At 45.9% G+C, this 18,233-nt stretch overlaps 1 protein-coding gene across 8 annotated transcripts in view; it reads right to left on the bottom strand.

Annotated features, from left to right (window-relative positions):
• LOC127620635 (E3 ubiquitin-protein ligase MIB2-like) overlaps positions 1 to 18,233 on the bottom strand; it is a 120,961-nt gene that overhangs the window by 20,669 nt on the left and 82,059 nt on the right. For all 8 annotated transcript variants that reach the window (XM_052093829.1, XM_052093828.1, XM_052093827.1 and 5 more), the window contains 3 exons: positions 10,928 to 11,090; positions 10,111 to 10,244; positions 9,466 to 9,614 (listed from right to left, as the gene is read on the bottom strand). In XM_052093829.1, coding sequence (XP_051949789.1) covers positions 9,466 to 9,614; positions 10,111 to 10,244; positions 10,928 to 11,090 — 446 coding nt within the window. The remainder of the gene's footprint in view (positions 1 to 9,465; positions 9,615 to 10,110; positions 10,245 to 10,927; positions 11,091 to 18,233) is intronic.

An 18,233-nucleotide genomic window follows, 5' to 3' on the forward strand; every position in this document is an offset into this window, starting at 1 on the left:
CCTGCCACATGGGGTCACCTCCTCGTGGTCGCTATAAAGAGAATGTGTTGTAGGGCCTTGCCCCACTGAAAATGGCAGCAGAGACAGCATGGCCCTTTGTTCTATGATCAAAGGTGAGACATTGAACTCGGTTTCCCAGAATGCGTCGCAGCCGGACGGAAGTCCCGCCCATGGACTCAATCTCAGACGTCATTGGTCAAAAGCGGCCTATGTCCGATGACGTCATCTTCTTAACAAAACTAGCACTCACATTTGAAATCGCTCTCTCTGCATCCAGCCTGACTGTTACACCTATAGCTTCGCTGTGCTCTAAAGAGACATATCTACACCAAGTCATCAGACTAAGACCACGTTTTTCTAAACCTCACCATTTGGCCACGGTAGAGTAAGATTAACTTAGCTTTGTTCCAGTCGTGTAGTGTACAACCGGTTCATTTCATCTTCACTGTGAGACAACAGTGAATTTATATAGAAAACGGAAAAGGCGACCAGCTTCCCTTCTCAATCGTTTTCCCACAACGTTGACTACCTCTCGCGTTTTTCGCGATCACCGGACCCGAGAACCAACGCAGAGACATGTCTTTTCGCTGACGAGCGTGAGACCAAAGACCGAATCCAGACTGTTCTCCTGACCGCTCAATGCAACAGGAATCCAACAGACAACCCTGCTGTGTGACGTAATGAAGCTAGGAAGCAAGTTGCAAGTTGACAATTAGTTTATTGACAGTCAAATTGAGAAGATAGGGGAAAAGTCCGGGGTGATGGTCTAGTGGCGCAGAGTCTCCAATGGTCAGATGATCGTGGTGAGAAGAGTGAAGAGAAGTGTTGAACAGACACGGCGACTCCGGGTAACAGCAAACAGGACACGAAACAGGGACAACGAGAGAACTGGACTGGAACTCTGAAGAGCGAACAACACCGGACATCACAAACAACGATCTGACAAGGAGATGAGAGAGTGGTGAGAATTTAAAGGGAATGGGAATGAGTAACAGCTGGTGAGAGGAGTGATTACGGCAGAGCGCTAATCATGGTACAAACAACACGCCCACACATTCACGCACCCACACAACACACACTAAGAACAAGGCACTGAGACAAGGAAGAGACATAGGATTAAATACCGTGACAGTACCCCTCCCCTAGGAACGCCTCCTGACGTTCCCAGGCTCCCCTTACCTGCCGATTGTAGTCATCGATAAGGGAGTGATCCAGAATGTCTCTGGCCGGTACCCAACCTCTCTCCTCCGGACCGTAACCTTCCCAGTCCACCAGGTACTGAAATCCGCGTCCCCTCCGTCTTGAGTCCAGAATACGGTTGACCGAATAAGTAGGTTCCCCGTCTACGAGTCGCGGCGGGGGAACCGAACCGGCGGGTTAATGCGGGAATAAAAGACGGGTTTTATTTTGGATACATGAAATACGGGGTGAATTCTCCTGTACGCTGGAGGAAGGTTGAGGCGGACTGCCACCGGACTAACGATCTTGGTGACAGCGAACGGGCCAATAAATTTAGGTGCAAGTTTATTAGATACGGAACGTAGAGGAATGTTCTTAGTAGAAAGCCACACTTTTTGACCAACGACGATATACGGGAGGCCTAGACCGGTGGCGATCAGCTTTGGCCTTGGTGCGTGACCCCACTTGGAGTAGAGTCTCCGGGCCCTAGTCCAAGTGCGGTGACACCTCTGGACGAAGGCGTGAGCGGAGGGACCGCGACTTCGGATTCCAGACTAGGAAAAATAGGTGGCTGGTAACCTACACTACACTCAAACGGAGATAGGCCCGTGGATGATACTGGTAACGTGTTGTGGGCGTACTCAACAAAAGACAGTTGCTGACTCCATGAGGAAGGATTCTTGGATACCAAACATCGTAACGTTCTCTCCAGATCCTGGTTGGCTCGCTCAGATTGACCATTGCTCTGGGGATGAAACCCTGAGGACAGACTAACAGTCGCTCCCAGTAATTTACAAAATTCTCGCCAAAATTTGGACACAAATTGGGGTCCTCTGTCAGAGACCACATCTGTCGGGAGGCCATGTAGCCGAAAGACGTGGTCAATGACAATCACCGCTGTCTCCTTGGCAGAGGGTAATTTGGGCAAGGGAATGAAGTGGGCCAGCCTTGAGAACCGGTCCACCACGGTTAAAACTACCGTGTGTCCCTGTGAGGGTGGGAGGGCGGTGATAAAATCTAGAGCGATATGGGACCAAGGTCTCGATGGCACCGGCAGCGGTTGAAGTAACCCGTCTGGGGGTCGATTGGAACTCTTACCAGTGGCGCAGACTGAGCAAGCCAAAACAAAACTGTGAACGTCACGAACCATCAAAGGCCACCAGAATCGTTGCTTGACTAAAAACTTAGTTCGATTAACTCCTGGATGACAAGCCACATTAGAACAATGTCCCCACTGAATAACGCTGGACCGTAACCCCTCCGGCACAAACAAACGGTTCGGTGGGCACCGAGCCGGGCGTTACCCCTTCTAAGGCCGTCTTGACCTTCGATTCGATCTCCCATGTGAGTGTAGAGATGAATAGAGTCTCTGGTAAAATGCACTCGGGAGTAGACGGGCGTTCGGAGTGATCAAAAATACGTGATAAAGAATCGGGTTTGATGTTCTTGGAACCCGGGCGGTACGAGAGAGTAAAATCAAAACGACCGAAAAAAGAGCCCACCGAGCCTGCCTGGAGTTTAATCTTTTAGCTGTGCGAATATATTCCAAATTCTTGTGATCGGTCCAGACGATAAAAGGTACCCCGAACCCTCCAACCAGTGGCGCCATTCCTCCAAAGCTAACTTGACTGCCAACAACTCTCTGTTACCAATGTCATAATTACGTTCGGCCGAGGACAAGCGATGAGAAAAAACGCGCAAGGGTGTATCTTGTCGTCTGAAGGAGAACGCTGGGATAGCACTGCGCCTACCCCCACCTCTGATGCATCGACCTCCACCACGAACTGACGTGATGGATCAGGGGTTATCAGGATGGGGGCTGAAACAAAGCAACCTTTCAGTTTGGCAAACGCAGCCTCAGCTGCGCTCTGACCACCTGAACGTTGTTCTGGGGGAGGTCAGGGCGGTCAGAGGTGTGGCTAGTTGACTGAAATTGCGAATGAAACGCCGGTAGAAATTGGCGAACCCCAGGAATCTCAGTAGGGCCTTACGAGACTCTGGACTTGGCCAATCTACCACAGCCTTGATCTTCTCAGGATCCATGCGCATTCCCTCAACCGACACGATGTACCCTAAGAAAGGAACAGACTGTGCATGAAAAGCGCATTTCTCCGCCTTGACAAAAAGCCCATTCTCTAGCAGTCTCTGAAGCACTAGCCGGACGTGCTGCACATGTTCCTGGAGAGAAGAAGAAAATCAATATGTCATCCAGGTAAACATATATGAACTGATCAACCATGTCTCGCAGCACGTCATTGACGAGTGCCTGGAAGACCGCTGGGGAGTTGGACAAGTCGAACGGCATGACCAAGTATTCAAAGTGCCCCTGGGGTGTTAAAAGCGGTTTTCCATTCATCCCCTCCCTGATGCGGACCAAATGATAAGCATTACGTAAATCCAATTTCGTGGAAGATAGATGCTCCCTGCAACCTCTCAAAAGCTGAAGACATCAACGGTAGAGGATAAGTATTCTTTACCGTGATGTTGTTCAGCCCCCGTAATCAATGCAAGGTCGCAGAGATCCATCCTTCTTCCCCACAAAAAGAATCCCACCCGCTGGAGAAGAGGAAGGGCGGATGAATCCATTAGCTAGAGAATCAGAAATATATTTCTCCATAGCCTCCCTCTCTGGAATCGAGAGTGAATATAACTTGCCCTTAGGCGGAGATGTACCTGGCAATAACTCTATGGCACAGTCATAGGGACGATGTGGAGGGAGAGAAGCCGCCGAGACTTACTGAACACCTCCTTCAGGTCCAGGTACTCACGGGCACGTTAGATAAATCCACCGCCTCTTCCTGAAAAACAGGGACAAAAACAGACGAACAGGCAGAAACAAGACAAGACTTATGACATTGAGTGCTCCACGCTGACACAGACTTAGACTGCCAGTCCACTTTAGGGTTGTGATGGGTGAGCCAGGGATGACCAAGGACGATGGGGGCAAGAGGAGTGTCCAGTATGTAGAAGGAGATGGTCTCGGTGTGATTGCCTGACGTGACGAGAGTGATGTCTTCAGTGGCTAGGGAAATGGTGGGAAGTTTCTGGCCATTGAGGGCGTGAACAGCGATCCGGTGAGTGAGAGACTTGAGGGGGACTTGGTGGTTGAGTGCAAAAGTGTAGTCCATGAAATTTCCTTCGGCCCCAGAATCCAGAAGTGCTCGACAGTCGTGGACGGTGATTAGACCATTGAAGACTTACCGGAAGGAGGGTAGATGTGGATGAGGTCTTCTCGGCGGAGATCCCACCCGATAGTAGCCTCATACTTGCTATCGGGCGGATCCTTTTAAAGGACAGTTGTAGGCAAAATGTCCAGCACCACCACAGTACAAACACAGTCCCTGGGATCTCCGCCTTTCCTTCTCCTCCCGGAAAGCCGGGCTCGACCCACCTGCATGGGCTCGGGATCACAGAGCCGGGCTGAACGCGTCCCCGCCTCCAGAACATTGACCGCCTAATCCTCTCAAGGGGCGGTTGGTCTGTACTCGCTGTTCCATTCTGGATAACCTTAGCGTCCACTCTAAGCGCCAAGGCGATCAAATCGTTTAGCTTGGTGGGGAGATCCATGGCGTATATCTCCTTTTGGACGCGATCAGCCAGCCCATGCAGGAACATGTCCCACTGCGCCTCCTCGTTCCATTGGCTCTCCGCGCTAGCGTCCGAACTCGATAGAAAAGTCTGATACAGATCTCTCCCCTGGCGCAAGTCGAGCCAGCACTCTGGCTGCCTCTCTACCGGAGACAGCACGGTCGAAAACTCGCTTCATCTCCGCGGAGAGTGCTTGAAAAGAGGTGCAGCATTCATCTTGATTCTCCCACACGCCGTTCCCCAAAGGGCAGCTCTCCCAGAAAGTAGCGTCAGGACAAAAGCGACCTTGGTTCTTTCATCACAGAATGTTCTGGGTTGTAAAGAAAAATGCATTGAGCATCGTGTTAGAAAAGCTCGGCAAAAATTAGGTTCACCTGAATATAGCTCTGGAACCGGTAGGCGGGGCTCCGACTGGGAGGGGCGCTGGTGGTGGTTGAGGAATCAGCGGTGCGGGTGGCGCAGTGGGAGCTCGCAGAAGTTGAATTTGCTGGGTGAGTCCGGACACCTGCGCCACTAGAGCCTGGACAGCCTGAGCCGTGTCATTGAGATTCTTCTCCTGGTTCTCCATACTGAAGTCTGCTGTTCATCACGAATTCTTCTAGGCTGTCTGAATTGTTACTCGCTGCTTCCATCTTGTGGTCAGATCGTTCTGTGACGTAATGAAGCTAGGAAGCAAGTTGCAAGTTGACAATTAGTTTATTGACAGTCAAATTGAGAAGATAGGGGAAAAGTCCGGGTGATGGTCTAGTGGCTTAGAGTCTCCAATGGTCAGATGATCGTGGTGAGAAGAGTGAAGAGAAGTGTTGAACAGACACGGCGACTCGGGTAACAGCAAACAGGACACTGAAACAGGGACAACGAGAGAACTGGACTGGAACTCTGAAGAGCGAACAACACCGGACATCACAAACAACGATCTGACAAGGAGATGAGAGAGTGGTGAGAATTTAAAGGGAATGGGAATGAGTAACAGCTGGTGAGAGGAGTGATTGTGCAGAGCGCTAATCATGGTACAAACAACACGCCCACACATTCACGCACCCACACAACACACACTAAGAACAAGGCACGAGACAAGGAAGAGACATAGGATTAAATACCGTGACATGCTGAAATCACACAGGATTTCACAAGTAAGGCTTGATATCTGGGCAGATTTAGTTTAGAAACAGTGACTTTTCTTATAAACCTAAATCATATATTTTGATTGCTGAATGTTTGATGTTTTGTTTACATTTGTATGTTAACCACGATCGCTGAATGTTTAATGTTTTGTTTACAACTTTACATTTAACTACGATCACTGATTGCTGTTTGGATTTATGAGATCGTCATTTTTGGGGAAATGTTTACTTATTGAGTGATCTGAATCAACGATTCAAACGCGCTGTTACCAGCGTGTCTCCTCGTGATTTAAAAAAGCAAGCAAAATATGTTTAATTAAAAACAACAGAAAAGCTTTTAAAACCCTTATTTTAAACCGAACACTGCAGAGACTGTAATTGCATGAACCCGTTTGTTCGCTCTCTCTCTCTCTCACACACACACTGAAATTCACGGAGCGGGCAGCACCGCGGTTTATGTATGAATCAGGCTGGTGTTTTTCAAATTCTCCCGCCTGTTTCGTTCAGTTCCTTTGTGTGTCTGCTCATTACCACCCGCACGTGGTATTAGCTCTGTTGTGCTGGATCTGATCCAGCCATCTTGCTTTCCCTACACCTTCACATAATTGTTGGCTCCGCCCTTTCCGGCCTAACCCTCCATTTTTACTAGTTCCTCACGAGGAATTTAGTCCGCCATTTTGTGTCTTGTTTACCGACTCGAGACACACATACACTAGCATATAGCTCCACCATTTAGTTAGGATTTCCACTTAATGTCTTTGTGTTATATTCATTTAGTATTGGCAGTGTTCATTACTGTTTGATTATAATAAAACTTGTTATATTATAATAAGAATTCCTGGTTTGTTTGTTTGAATATTGTGTTGAAGCCAGCCTCTGCCACGTCAAGAACTCCTGTATTACTTCAGTATTGTTAAATTGTTGTTGTTAGAAGCCAACTGTAACCAGATTACTGTTGGGTTCGTATGGCAACAATTTTCCAAGGATAGAATTTAACGAATTAAATTATATTATTTAATTTAATTATTAATTAATAAACATTAATTATTAATTTATATCTGATAGTAAAACTGATCTAACCAAACTGTGAGCCTACATAAATTGGTGCCCATGTAACATTGATTCTAATCAATGTTCTATTTATTTTAATAATTGATGGTTGTCTATGATAATTATTAATTATTGCTAATAAACACACCCGCTCCAAAACTGTGAGCCCTAAAGTGTGGTTCTCACTTTCAGTGGGTTGTGTGGAGAGTTGTGTGTGGATGCCTGTGGAGAATATCGTGGGCTTCCACACATACAACGTCTCCAAGGGTAAAGCGCTCAACAAGCCACGTGAGAAGATGCGCGGACTGACGGTCTCAGATGCGGAGGCAACTGCCTCCACCACCCAGATTGAGTCACTACACCACCACGAGGACTTAGAACGCATTGGGAATCGGGCATTCCAAATTGGGGAGAAAAAAAAACAGTAGTGGCTAGAGTCTCTATTTCCACCAATTATTAGGGCTCTTTAAACATGATTCTCAGTGGGCGCATCACTGAGTGGAGAGAATCGATCGGAAACCCAAACAGGAATGGGAGAGTGGTGTCACTTTCCTGAGCGAGTATGCCACCGTGACATCACCCAAGCGCCCTGCTGCGGGGGCTCTTCATTCGGAACCAATGTGTGTGTGTTGTTGCTGTACTACCCGCATCCGAAACAGTATCTACCTGCTTCTTTTTCTCATTGATCTCCACTAGTGTTTGGATGTGTGTCTTGAACTCATTTATCTTCTCTGTCAGCCTGACTAATTCCTTACATTTATCACATGTAAACCCCCACTGCTGAAAGAAGAAGCTACAGTAAACATGTGGAGTGTAATGAAGGAAGCTATAACATGAGTCGATGCCATGACTTACCGCAATTGTTTGTTGCTGTTGTTTTTGTTATGGTTGTTCTTGAGTGGCGAGGTTTTGAGATCGATGTGGTTCCTGATCAGCAGATGTTTGAGATTGATGCAATAATCAGTGTAAAACACAGTGGAGAAAATGAATGCATGCAGTCAAGACACGAGATGTAGACAGCGAAAAAACGCAGATGAAACAGTAGAAAGGCTGAAAAAACAAAGCATGCAGTAAAATGACATATGATAAAATGATGAACGTATAAGAATAAGCAATGCTAAGCAGGCTAGCAAGCTACAAAAACACACTCGTGCAGTGTGCCGGCAGCAACCTACAGTGGATTAACTACAGTAATCCCATGGTACATTTTTGTAAAGGTGGTTATTTGAGGATTGAAAACCCTTCTACGTATTTGTGCATGGCACAATATTTCTCCTGTTTTCTGTTAATGCTGTTTAGAATATTGGGGTTTGTTCAATATGGTTTTAAACTTGTGTAATCACCAAAAGATATGCGTTGTTTTCATAGGTGTTTGTAACAGAATTTTTCCCACTGTTTCTAAATGTTCTGCTCTGCAGGTCGAGGATGATCCACTGCTGTGAGCTCACACCACTAACTCACCGTCACAGTGCGGTTCATCACACTTTTGCAATGTTTGTTGTTGATGTTTCACATACGCAACAGAAAATCAGCAGGCAGGACAAATAGTCACAAATAGACTTTTGACTGAAACTGAACAGATACTGAAAGCACCTAAGGTTGTGCATCTTTGCTCATGTTCTTGAAAGAACTCTGGTAGTGTGCTCATTCAACAAGCTGTCTGTGTGCACAACGTTACAAAACTTAGGCACAAAATATAGCTCATATATCTATCTATCATTGTATTAGCATTCTATGCTAAATGTGAAACTTTTCTATTAAATATTTAAAGAAAATTCATCTGGGAGACGATATAATATAGTTTCTCTCAAGAGTGTTTACCCACCCCTAGCATCTACAAAAATCTGTTTCAGTGGGGATGTTGTGTCAAGGATACAGTCGAAAATAGCAATTTGTGCAACCAAAAATGTAGATGATGTTAACATTTGCTGCAGCACACGCTAATGTAGACCTCCACGGAGCAAAAGGATTTTCAGTTGTGCTTTCAGAAATCCTATTTGCCGTTTCCCAGTTTGATTTCAAACTGACCCACAAAACACATCTTACACATTCATATCTGTCAAACACTCCTGTCAGAGCATTCTCTAGCGGGTAACCTGATTTTAGGGACATTTTATAGGTTAAGTCGTGCGTTGCTTTTTCTCTCAGTGTCATGATGTGCCTTTAACATCAAGCCCTATCATTCCCTAAAAACAACAATTCTCTTAGCCTTCCAATAAACAAATGGGTACACTCTTTAGGGTAGGGGTCAAATTGAGCTTGATTGGTTTTAAGGCAATTCACCAAAAATCATATCATAACAGCATACAAAAACATAACTTTTTATATATATTTTCTTTTGTATTATATCTTTATCAATTGTAATGATTTTTTTTTATTTTCACAAACTGAATATAAAGCAATACTTTTTCATTTTTATTTTCAGAAACTACAAAACAACCGTGTGACGTTTTGATTTTGCTCTGGTGTCTTCCCAAATCAGTGTGCTCAGGGTGTGTTCTCATTAAGGAATAAGCGTGCTCACCCGAAAGCGGTGTAGTGTAGAGCGGCGTCCCCGTCCTCATCTTTAGCTTCAATGCTGCTGTTGGCCTGCAGGAGAACCTTCACCACCTCCACGTGACCCTGATGAGCCGCTACCTGCAGAGCCGTCTTCCCCTGGTTCTTTATATCGACCTAAACATAGACACACACACTTCACTCACATATATATTCACCATATTTAACTGTGAAAACACGTCCACAACACTTTCTGTCCAGCAGGAGGTTTCATTTGGTTGGTGAGTGCCAATGCAGACGCAATCAGTGGCGGATTTACTCACATTCAATTCTGGACATTTTATTTGTATTCGTAATGCTGATAAATTGGACTTCTGTTCAACTAACACCCGATCTGAAGATCAAGACGTCACATAGACTATTCACAGAGCTCAACATTAAGGACGGGTCAGTGTGATTGAGTTTCGGGCTAGTTGATGGAACGGTCACTGTCGCTATAGCGGGCCTCTGGTGGGCCGTGTGATATAAATGAAAAGGCTAAAACCTTCTGAACCAGAAATAACTTCAAACGACCAGAGATTCCCCACCATCAGATAACTAATGAACAAACATCTCCAACACAACAAAAACAAAGTCCACTTTCTTCAGAGGTGGGCATACCACTCACACTGACCTTGTCTGGGTATTTCTGCACCAGCTCACGCACTTTAAGGGCACTCCCATGTGCCGCCTCGATGACCAGACGCCCTGGATGATCCTGATCTGTGGACTGAGACAGTAACTTCTCCAGGACTGAAATAACCGTACCTGTTACAAAATTACAACATTGAGGAAGGGAAAGAAATGGAAAGATCATTTAAAGGATTTTACCCAAAAGTTTTTCCAAACCTATACGCACTTCTTTCTTCCAAGGTACATGAAAAGCACATTTTTTATTCTTTTTCAAAGACTTGGAAAACAGCAAAAGAGATGCGTGGACTACTTTTATGGTGCAGTTTTGTCTTTTTGGAGGTTGGCAGTCCCAGTCCCCATTCACTTTCATTATATAATGGAAGAGCGGCCAGTACATTCTTAAAATGTTGTTTTTTGGTGTTCCACAAAGGACAGAAAGTCATGGTTTAGTATGAGGGTGAGTAAATGATGACAGAATTTGTATTTTTGGGTCAACTATCCCTTATATTCTGCGTTCAACGTAACATAGGTCAACCGTTGCTGTCCCACAGCTCAAAACACTCAGAATGAGTCAAAATGTCACCATGCAGCAAGACACACATCTATCACAAGCAATCCAGTGATGGCACAGCATGTGAAAAATAGAAATATATATACAGTGAAAAACAATCCCATTATCATGCAGGAAAGAGTGGAAGAAAACAGAAGATGTGGTTATTACACAGAACAAGACAAAGGAACACAAGAGAAGTATGAAATGATATGACATGGGGGCGAGAGAGGAGTGGTGTGTTCAGATACTTTCTGTGAGTTCTTACTTCCTGATTCGCTGGAGTTCTCAGCGGTCATCAGATTGGCATCGACCTCACCGGGCTGAGCAGACAGACACGCGGGGTTAAATGTCCACGTCTGACCTCCAAACGCCACACGCAGGTCACCGTCTGCATACACCTTCAACACTTTCCCAACCTGTCCCAAAGCCTGACACGCGCGCACGCACGCACGCACACGCACGCACACACACACACACACACACATTAAGTTTTAGTTTTTTCTGTCTGAAATAAATGTATCTAATTTAATAAAATGGTTCTGAGCAGTACAAGACTTGGTGAATTTTGAATCTGAACAATTGGGCTTGATGTGGTCATAAAAAAAAAAAGCGAAACCTTTGCTAATAATGGTCAAAACTGACCGACCACTGAAAATTAATTTGAAAGATCAAAAAACAACGCTTTTTTTTATCCGTCACATACAATCAATAAATCAGTCCAATGCCAGGGTGAGACTCTAAAACATCCTCAGTGCAAAACATACACACACACACACACACACTCAAACACACTTACACACACACACACAAACACACACACACACACACACACACACACACTCACACACACACACTCAAACACACTTACACACACACACACACACACTCAAACACACACACACACACACACACACACACACACATGTTGTGTTTCCATGTTTTATGGGGACTTTCCATAGACATAATGGTTTTTATACTGTACAAACTTTATATTCTATCCCCTAAACCTAACCCTACCCCTAAACCTAACCCTCACAGAAAACTTTCTGCATTTTTACATTTTCAATAAACATAATTTAGTATGATTTATAAGCTGTTTTCCTCATGGGGACCGACAAAATGTCCCCACAAGGTCAAACATTTCGGGTTTTACTATCCTTATGGGGACATTTGGTCCCCACAAAGTGATAAATACACGCTCACACATACACACACACACACACACACACACACACACACACACACACACTCAAACACACTTACACACACACACACACAAACAAACACACACACACACACAAACACACTTACACAAAAATGAACTGTGTGCGACTATAAAACAGAGCTTTAGTTTTTTTTTACATTTGTCAAAAAAAAAAAAAAAAATCAGTCACAATGTTTTCATTTTATTTTTTTATTTATTTATTTCAAGCATACAATAACAAAAGTGTACCACATACAACAATAATCAAGAATTACACTGTTGATCAAACAAAAAAAACTTCACTGCTTGAAAAGGAGTGGGATAAAGTTTAACACTTATTGACCACCCCCTCTTTCAACTCTTAATACATGAATTTACTTTCTTTGGTATTATCCACTTATTTTATATTTATGTATTTTTTTTTATTTATTATTTATTTATTTATTTTTTTCAAAACACAAGCTCATATTTTATCATACATTTATACACTATTCTTGCAACAAAAATTTCTAACTTAACCAACTCATTTTTCTTCATTTTTATAACGTTCAAATATCTGTTCTTTAAATCGTTTCCTAAATTGTTTTATATTTGGACATACCTTAAGCTTCTCATTTAAATTGTTCCACAGTTTCACCCCTTGTATGGAAACACAAAAACTTTTCTTCCTACTATGTACCAATGGAAGTATGAAATTTAGTTTTCCTCTCAACCCATGTCCTCCTTCTCTCCGAATAAATAACTTTTGTACATTTTGAGGTAAATCATTACCCTTTGCCCTATATAGAATTTGCACAGTCTGTAAATCCACCAAATCATTACATTTTAGTAATTTGGAATCCTTAAAATATGTATTGGTATGATCCCTATAACCTGCCCCATGAATGATCCTTAAAGCTCTCTTCTGTAAAATGACAATTGGCTGAACTGTTGTGATGTAATTATTTCCCCACATTTCTACACAATAAATAAGATATGGCAAAACTAATGAGCAATAGAGCGTCCGTAACGACTTCTGATTTAGAATTTGCCTTGCTCTCCCAATTATTGCTATACTCCTAGAAACCTTACTCCTAACATGACTAATGTGAGGTTTCCAGTTCCCTTTATTGTTAATTATGACTCCTAAAAATTTTATTTCAACAACCTTTTCAATGTTCACTCCATCCAACTTTATTTCAATTTGCAAATTATTTCGACCATTACCAAACATCATTCATTTTGTTTTCTTTAAATTTAATGATAATTTATTAGTATCAAACCATAATTTAATCTTCTCTAATTCCTTATTTGCCTTATTTAACAATGTTAAACACATACACACTCAGAAATTAAGGGGTGAGATGATAACACACTGACAACACACACACACACACACACACACACACACACACACACACACACACACACACACACACACACACACACACACACACACACACACAGAACCAGGACATCAATAACAGGCGCTCTACAACATCTTTTGGTCATTGTTGGCTTTACAAGTCATCTGTTATTTTCCAGCTGATGACAGCAATCACACACATGCACACACGCGCACACACACACGCACACACACGCACAAGTTAAAAAAAAAATACAAATTACAATAGAAAGTTTGAAATTGCTAAATGTTTACTCCGATTCTTGTGATTTATATCAGAATTTTTGCAGTTCATTTCTGTTACTTGATGTTCATTTTCTTGATATTATTATGCTTTAATCCATTTATGAGTCATTCCATTTTTATGTTTGAAATAAATGATTGGTATGTAAATGTTTATTCTATGTAACATCACGGTCAGGTTTGATCATGACCATGATGTCAAAACAAACACATGCACAGAGCTCTACTACCAAGGTAAGCCTACAAGCTTACAAGCTACAGCTTTAGGGCTGGGACGATTCACCGACGTCATGGATTACAGAAATACGTTGATTTGCATAACATGTGTCGCTGCGTCACAACGGAATAATTAAAATGGCAGCGCCCGGTTTAAGCATGGATTCCCTGAAGAACAAGCTGCAGCTAAAATAACTGACACACGGTCATCTAAAGCCTGAGAGTATTTTAACCAGAGACTCAACCATGTGGTGCTGTGTAAGATATGCAAATTCAAAACGGCTTATCACAGCCGTACAACCGCCATGAACGAACACTTGAAGTGAAAGCATCCCGGAGCGCTTGTCAAGACGGCAGCACCGTAAGTCCGGTTCACTTTTTGTCCCCGCTAGGGATGCCACAATTCTCAATATAATATTGAACCGTTTGGTACGACATCCACGGTTCAATACGCGCTTGTGAATCAGTTTTGCGTTTAAATAATTACTCTCCAAATTGGCTCCGTTTGTTTGTGCCAGTCTTGCGCTTAGATGAGGAAACTTCTCCCCGCAAGTAAATATCCAATTACTATGCACTAAAGTTAGGGGGCGCTTAACCATCTTTGCAATGCTGATGTCAGATATCACACTTTAACACGGCGAGCAAGCACCACCGTCTTTCAAATATGTGGTGTGATGACATTTCGGTTTTGCCGTTGAGTAATGCCGAGGAAGAAAAAAATGTTAAACAAAAAAATGACTGTGTGCAAGCTTTGTTTTACACATGTTGCCTACTCAAATGGAATCACTTCCACCATGACTGCACATCTGCGGCGCCATCACCCAGCGATATCACTCGCTGATTCCAGCATACATAGCCAAATGGTTCCGAGAGACACAAAAAATAACAAAGGCAGTGGGGGTGTTCATTGCCAAAGATTTACTGCCGTTTTGGGTGATTGGAGGTTTTTTGAAAAGCGCTCCAACCGCATTACAGACTACAGTCTTGCACTTTTTTCAGCGCTGAGGTAAATCCCGACTTCCAGAGCTGGACTGGTAATCTGGCATACCGGGCATTTTCCCAGTGGGGCGACGCACTTTGGGGCCAATCAGGGGCGATCTGGCCATCGGGAGAACCGAGCAGGCTGGTGGGTCGGCCGCGAAACGTGCCGAATGGTCCGCGAAAAGCAAAAATGAGCTGCCGCATTATGCAGAACGGACCACAAAACGGCGCCACGATATTCAAGAAAGGACAGCGAAGTGGTTCTGAGCTGTGCGTGCACGTGTGTGCATCTGTGTGGGGGAGGTGTAATTATACTAAAGGATCATTCTCTTTGACACACAGGGTCTAGTACAGAATCCTGTGCCCTCCACAGAGGAAGTAATGATATAATACACTTTTTTTTTTGCTTATAAAGAAAAAAAATTCTCCTTAACCTCTTACTGTTCTTGTCGCCCAAGCATAGAATAACAAAAAAACAATCTGATGTGCCAAGATATCAAAAACAAACCAAACCGAAAACCGTGATTAAAAAACCGAGGTATGTATTGAACCTAACTGCACTGTTGCACCCCTATACCCCACCCAAACATGATATAGTATTACAACACGTGTTTCTGTTAGTAGTCATCACTTAAAATAGATTTTCTAAATGTTTCCTCGTCGCCCTCATGTTTAAAGTCATTTCTGCACCGCTGCTAACGTAACTTTACACCATGCGTCATCTCATTTAGTTATTTGTTCATTTGATATTTTCGGTTTTACTTTAACGGCATGTATGAGTGAGAAAATGGCGTAAACTGTGTGACTGTTACAGTCTGTAAATCATTTCTATTATATTCTTGCCCCACTGAGATTTAATGCAGATTGCACAAGTTTCAGTTATTCCTGTTAGAAAAACATTTAAATGTTCCTGAAATTGCTCTAATTTGACATTTGTGTCATTTATTACGTTGTTAAATTGCTAAATGTAGATTTATTTTATTTGAGTGATTTTAAGAACTTGTTTAATTCTGTCACGTTCCTGTGTTGTCTGCCCTATGTTCTCCGTTTCACCCATCACGTTTGTGTCATGTTTCTGTGTTGTCTGCGCCGTGTTTTCCGTTTCACCCGTCACCGATCCCGTTCCATGTCACGTTTTCCCTGTTGTCCGCCTTGAGTCTCACTGTCCGTGTGTAAACTACAATTCCCACAATTCCTGGCCTCTCTCACTGCCTGCACTCCTCATTGTTCTCACCTGTGTCTCGTTTAGTCTTCATTGTGTTTGTGTATTTAACCCTGTCTGTTTCTCCTTTCCCCTGTTGGTCTTTGTTGTATGTAGATGCCGGTTTCCCATGTTTCCATCGTTGTTTTCACCACCGTTATCCCCGTGTATGCCTTCCGTGTCATGTTAACCCTTTGTCTGCCCTTCGTGTTTTGTTTACCTTTTTCCCATCGTGGATGTTTCCTTTTATTCATGTTATTTTGTGTTGCCCGTTTACTTTAATAAACCTTGCTGCATTTAGATCCTCATCCTATGTCTGCTTCCACAACGACGTTACAGAAAAGACCAACCACCCAAATGGATCTAGCAGTGGTTTTTCTCGAACTGGCCCGGGCAAATCTTCCCGTCCGTGAGTACTCACGACTCTTCTCCACGGTCGCCATCCACACCGGGCTCAACGACGACGCCCTGAAGTCCATCTACTGGGTCGGGTTACCGTCATACCGATGGAGAGTGGCGCCGATACCCGGAGAGCTCCCGTGGAGGGAGTACATGAGACTCGTTCTGAGGAATCTCGCGCCCGAGGAACCACCCCTCATGATTCCGGCTGTCGAGCCTGAGCCCCTGCCTACCCGGATCGATGAGCCAGTGCAGCCAACTTCTTCCGCCCGGAGGAGGAGAAGGAAAGCCTCCACTCTCCAGCTCACGTCTGCCACGGTCAGCGAGCCAGCGCCCACGCCTTCCACGGTCAGCGAGCCAGCGCCCACGCCTTCCACGGTCAGCGATCCTGAGCCCACGTCTGCCACGGTCAGTGAGCCAGCACCTACACCTGCCACGGTCAGCGATCCTGAGCCCACATCTGCCACGGTCAGCGAGCCCACGTCTGCCACGGTCAGCAAGCCAGCGTTGCCAGCCTCGACCGTCCCCGAGCCAGCACCTGTAGCCTCGACCGTCCCCGAGCCAGCGCCTGTAGCCTCGACCGTCTCCGAGCCAGCGCCTGTAGCCTCGACCGTCCCCGAGCCAGCGCCAGTAGCCATGACCGTCCAAGGGCAAGCGCCAGTAGCCAGGACCGTCCAAGAGCCAGCACCCCTCGAGCCTTCCCGGGCTCCGCCTCTCAAGTCTCTCGAGCCTCCCAGGGCTCCGTCTCTCAAGTGTCTTAAGCCTCCTAGGGCTCCACCTCTCAAGTCTCTCGAGCCTCCCAGGGCTCCGCCTCCCAAGTCTTCCGAGTCTTCCAGGGCTCCGTCTCTCAAGCCTCCTAGGGCTCCGCCTCTCAAGTCGCTCGAGTCTTCCAGGGCTCCTCCTCCCGAGTCTTCCAGGGCTCCGCCCCTCAAGCCTCCCGGGCCTCCCAGGGCTCAAGCCTCTCGAGCCTCCCAGGGCTCCGCCCCTCAAGCCTCTCGAGCCTTCCAAGGCTCTTACGGTGCCACCTTCCTCGGCTCCGCCGCCTTGGGCCTTCCTCGGCTCCGCCCCCGGAGCCTCCAGAGGTCCCCTCAGCTCCGCCTCCTGAGCTTTCAGAGCCTCCCTCCGCTCCGCCTCCTGAGCCTCCAGAACCCCTCTCAGCTCTGCCTCCGGGACCTGTCCCTGTCCGATGGCCTCCTCCCAGGCCCCCCGAACCGGTCCTTGCCCTACGGCCACTTCCTAGGCCACCTCAACCAGCCTGTGGGCACCTCCCAGGTCCCCTGAGCCGGCCCTTGTCAAGTGGCCAGCTCCCGGGCCATCTAAACCGGCCTCTGTCCTGTGGCCACCTCCCAGGCCCCTGAACCGGCCCTTGCCTTGTGGCCAGCCCCCGGGCCACCCAAACCTGTCCCCATAGCACGGTCGCCTCCCAGGCCACCTAAACCGGCCTCTGTCCCGTGGCCACCTCCCAGGCCCCCAGAACCGGCCCTTGCCTTGGGGCCAGCTCCCGGGCCATACAAACCTTTCCCCCTATTGTGGCCGCCTCCCAGACCACCCAAACTTGTCCTTGCCCGGTCGATACCTCCCTGGCCTCCTAAACCTGTCCCTACCCGGTGGACGCCCCCCAGGCCACCTGACCCGGTTCCCTTCACACATCCCCAGCGACTGCTTGCTTGCCCTCTCGGCCTCCCTGGTCTGCCTAATTGCCCCTTGTGCCCCCGGGAACTGCCTAATTGCCCCTTGTGCCCCCGTGGACTGCCTGGTTGCCTCTTGTGCCCCCGTGGACTGCCTAATTGCCCCTTGTGCCCCCATGGACTGCCTAATTGCCCCTTTTCCCCCCATGGACTGCCTAATTGTTCCCTGTGCCTCCTTGGTCTGTATCCGTGTCCCTTGTGCCGACTTAGCCTGTCTTTGTGTCCCTTGTGGCCCCTTTGGTCTGTCTGTTTTCC

Source organism: Xyrauchen texanus, chromosome 27, assembly GCF_025860055.1.
Source record: "Xyrauchen texanus isolate HMW12.3.18 chromosome 27, RBS_HiC_50CHRs, whole genome shotgun sequence".
In the NCBI taxonomy this organism is placed as follows: domain Eukaryota; kingdom Metazoa; phylum Chordata; class Actinopteri; order Cypriniformes; family Catostomidae; genus Xyrauchen; species Xyrauchen texanus.